A 4,611-nucleotide genomic window follows, 5' to 3' on the forward strand; every position below is an offset into this window, starting at 1 on the left:
TTTCTTCATTGATTTAATTTAAATTATTCTTAGTTTTCAATTAATATACTTTTAAAAGAGTAATTTTGTAACAAATTAAGCAATATAGCTGAATTTTAAAATCATTTGGATATAATTTGACAGAAAATAAAACTTCACAGACAGAATTTTAATCAGCCTTTGTAGTAGACAAAAATTTTACGTATAAGCTCTTTAAAATCGTGCTATTTAATTCAACCTTATAAGGAATTTTTTATGATGGAAACTTAGAAATTTCAAACTATATTGCTTAATATAGTTCTAAAGCCTATTCTGAATTATACAGCTATAAAGCTTCAGCATTTATTTAAAAGCTGGAATGCAAATTCTTTATTAACCCATTTTCAAATGTTAAACAAACATTTTAGTTTTTCTATTAATGAAGAACATGCATCTTGTATGTAAAGAGGAAATATTCTTTCGTAATAATATAATGGTGGAAAGCGTAAATGAAAGAATAAAAACCCTTCAAATAGATAAAAATATTTATTTCGGAACTAATATATCACAATATAGAACAACGATCTAGAAACCATATCGAGCATATCCTAAACCAGCAAGACCATAGCCACCATATCCTCCAAGACCATAGCCTCCATATCCTCCGAGACCATAACCTCCATATCCTCCGAGACCATAACCTCCATATCCTCCAAGTCCATAGCCTCCATAGCCACCATATCCTGCATAACCTAATCCTGCTCCTCCAACTCCAGCATATCCAAGTACGGGAGTTGCAGCGTATCCACCATGTCCATAGGGAGCATCAGAGATGATGTGGACAGCAGCAGGGTTCTGGTTGGCGGTTCCGGGTTCGTTGGTCTTGACCTCAGCTCTGAAACCACCATGGTCAGCTACGTAGTTGACCTGTCGGTGGATTCCCCTGGCATCAGTGAATCCGTAGCTTCCCTTGACGTTCTTGCCATCGCCAACTTCTTCACGGTGTTGCTCACCGTGCTTGTCCTTTACGCTGTAGCCGAACTTGAAGGGTTGGGGATGGTGGATAGGCTAAAGAAGAGATAAAAAGAATTGCATTTTATTCTGAATAATGAATGAATTTCTCTGTCTTTCAAAAAATTATTTTGCCACAATCTTGAATATCGAAAGTTATATGAATTTGGAAACATTAATTTCGATGTATTTCCTCTCTTTTCCTCGCTTGTCTTTACCCTTTATCTCTCTCTAAAAGAAACTAATTCTAATACTTTTCTTCAGAGAAAATACACAATATCTGTGTATTTGTGTAAAAAATTCGCAGTTTAAAGGAAATGTGTATATAACTTGTTTTAGTTGACAATACTTACTTCATGATAAAGACTGGCAAATGCAGTTACTGCCAAAGCTGATAAAACAAAGACCTAAAGGAAGAGGAAAAATATGTGTATTTAGAATGTGATAAATTCATAACAGAATGAATACCAAATATAACATACATTATTATGACTCAGGATTCTAACGTAAATTTTTTCTTAATTTAAAACATATGAATAAATCAATTTTTAAACTGAGTTGCCAGATCCCAATTTGAAAAAAAATGCAGTAAAATTATAAAATCTAAACAAATGGGAGAAAAAAAAACACATTAAAAATGTCAACATACAAAGTAATATCGTATATATGCAGTTTCGAATTATACAAATTAGATGTCATAAATGCATTTTATTTAACTATAATTTTAGGCTGAATGACAAGATTCTATTCAATATTTTAGTTAAAAATTTATTTCTCAATCATTCGTTTTCAATTTCTGTGTTTCTCCTAACTTTATGAGTAAAAAAAAATATCTTTACTCCTTTTCAAAAATAGTCAGACATATAAAAGCGAATAAGGTTAATTTTGAAATTATCATAATTCGTTATTCGTTAGAATAATTTTGGATACATGATTTATGATAATTTTTTTTCATTTATATCTTTATGTTTGTCAAAACATTTTAAAGCAGTTTGTTTCGAAGATTACTATATAATTCAACACACGTTCTATATTTAATTAATTTTGTAGCTTTTCTGATGTTTTTAACTAAATCTATAATAATTCAGGAAATCATTCGAAAATTAAGTTGCTGCGCACTGGTATTTTTGGAATATTATCTAAACTTTTGTAAAAAAAATAATTTTTATTCTAATTTAATTTAAGCAGATTTTTTTTACTACTTGAGAAACATATTTTTTTTAGTTGTAAAAGTTATTCTATTAAAATTCATGACTTCTATATTTATTTCTTTTTCATTGGCAAAGTTCAACAAAAATTTTAAATGCACAGTTTTCTTAATAACTTTCTTTAATTAATAGTTTAAAAAAATTATTTATTTTCAATTGCAGTATATTAAATATGAGAATGTATAAATATACTTTCCAAGCAAAAACTTTCGGGAAAAGTTAACTTAATAAAATTGAGTGGATAAATCTATAGGAAGAATATATTAATGTGATTGAAACTTAAAATTAGTTATATTGCAAATGTCTTCTTTTATTTGAAATTTCGTTATTAATTTTTCCCAAAGAATGAATATTTATCTAAAGTGTGCTATAAATATAATTTATAATTCAAGATTCAATTCAGCTTTTAAATAATTTCTACAAGGACTCGTTTATTTAAAAAGTTTAATACATTAAAGAAGCAGGCAAACATCGAAAGAAAATAATTGATCATAACTCATTACTAAAATCTGTAAAGGCTATAAATTCAGTAAATAACTTCTGACTTAATTTGATTTTTATATAATTGAAAATGTATTCATATTCTTATTCCTTTTCAATTAAAATATAAGTTAGAAAATAGAATATTTTATACAATAATTAAATTCAGTATCATTCAAAATGCATAAGTTTTTTTGAAATTATAAGTGATTAAGAAAAAATTTCCGAGAAGAAATTAACTTTCTATTACCATACGAATTATTTTCCAATAGAGAACCCACAATTACTGTTATTTTGTAAAAGTAACATCCAATTAAAAAAGGAGAAGGTATACTAGCTAATAATGAAATATTTTTTGCCTCTATTTATATATTAAAAAAATGTATTCATGTTTCTTTTGAATAAAAATATAATTTAGAAAATAGAATATTTTATACAATAATTAAATTCAGTATCATTCAGAATTCATAAGTTTTTTTTTGGGGGGGGGAGATTTATAAGAGATTTAAAAAATTGTTTCTAAAGATTGAAATAACTCTCTATAACTGGAAGAATTATTTATCAGTCAACAAGTACTGTTACTATGCAAAATTAATGACCAATCAAACAAAGAGAAAGTATACTAGTTGAAGGGAATATATTTAGAAAATGTGTGCATGAAATGCTTACCTGAGAGATCATGTTGATGATTTATCAATGGAATTGTATCAAGTGATAGCAAACTCATGCTTTTCGGTATATTTATACTCCGAAAAATAAATGAAAACATTGCTTTCAACTATAGAGAAAGGTTAAATTCTTTTCTGCATGGTTGATCTGAAACTTTTAATTCCACGGAAGCTCGCGACCCATTTAAAAACAGGCGACATTTATTATGTTTTTTTTCTCTCTTTCATTTGTAATAGTTTCGATTACGTTAAGGCTTTATTTTCCCTACAAGGTCAAGAGCATTACTAAAAACAGTGAGAATAAATGTTTGTGAAGAAATAGAATTTTTTTTTTTAAGTGAAAGGAAATTCAGTCGTCGGAAGTTAACGATACGCATTGTTAACTTCGAGGTATGAGAATGACCGACAAAGTAAGATTTTAATACCATATTATAATATTACTAATTCTACAAATTAAGTAACGTATTCTAGTGCATAAAATCTTACAAAATTAAATGACAATTTTATTACTAATAATTCAAGAATGTCGCATTATTTAATTTTTTGACAACAAGTAAAGATATCTATCATTCCAAGATTTATAAAGTGATGCAATTACACATGGTTTAATGAGAAACATAAAAATGTATTAATTAAGATAATTTTAGAAGAAATTAGTGGGAAATAATAAAAAGTAACAATATTACACGTATTCTACATATCTCTTAATTTAATTTTCCAGATTATATACTGTATGCTTTAGACGTATATGAAATAATGCATGTAAAATTTATAGAAAAATTCAGTTTTAGTATTCAAATGAGGAATATTTTTAAAAAAAACTTTTTAATGCATTTGGATGATATCAAAATTATTTCAAACTACAAAGCCTATTTAAAATTTTGTCAAATCTTAAAAATTTAATGCATATTCTTCTTCATAGTTAATCTCTTTATATCAACAGTAGTTTCGAAATTTTTGTTGAAAGCATGAAGTAAACGGAAACAAATAATCATTAATTTCTAATTGAGTATTAAAATACGAAATACTGAGCACTCCAAACAAAAGATGTTTTTAGAGGATACATCTTTCTAATTCAAATCAATTGTTCATAATTAGGGATTGCAATACCGGTATACCGGGATACCGAATAGCGGTATTTTGAGTCATTTGTACAATTTTGTAATACCGGTATTCGCAAGTTTAAATACCGGTTTTTCGGTATTTACTAAATATTTTTAAAACTGTCTCCACTATAAGTTCAGAGATCGCCAACATAGCAAAATAGTATACGTTTTTGTTTTTGT

The 4,611-nt window shown here is 27.2% G+C and overlaps 1 protein-coding gene across 1 annotated transcript; it reads right to left on the reverse strand.

Moving 5' to 3' along the window:
• Positions 1 to 543: 543 nt before the first annotated feature.
• LOC129966299 (shematrin-like protein 3) lies at positions 544 to 3,338 on the reverse strand. Its single transcript, XM_056080718.1, has 3 exons — positions 3,327 to 3,338; positions 1,323 to 1,376; positions 544 to 1,026 (listed from the first exon to the last, which is right to left on the reverse strand). The coding sequence occupies exons 1-3, from the start codon at positions 3,336 to 3,338 to the stop codon at positions 544 to 546; spliced, it is 549 nt and encodes a 182-aa protein (XP_055936693.1).
• Positions 3,339 to 4,611: the final 1,273 nt, after the last annotated feature.

Source organism: Argiope bruennichi, chromosome 4 (genome assembly GCF_947563725.1).
Source record: "Argiope bruennichi chromosome 4, qqArgBrue1.1, whole genome shotgun sequence".
Classification (NCBI taxonomy): domain Eukaryota; kingdom Metazoa; phylum Arthropoda; class Arachnida; order Araneae; family Araneidae; genus Argiope; species Argiope bruennichi.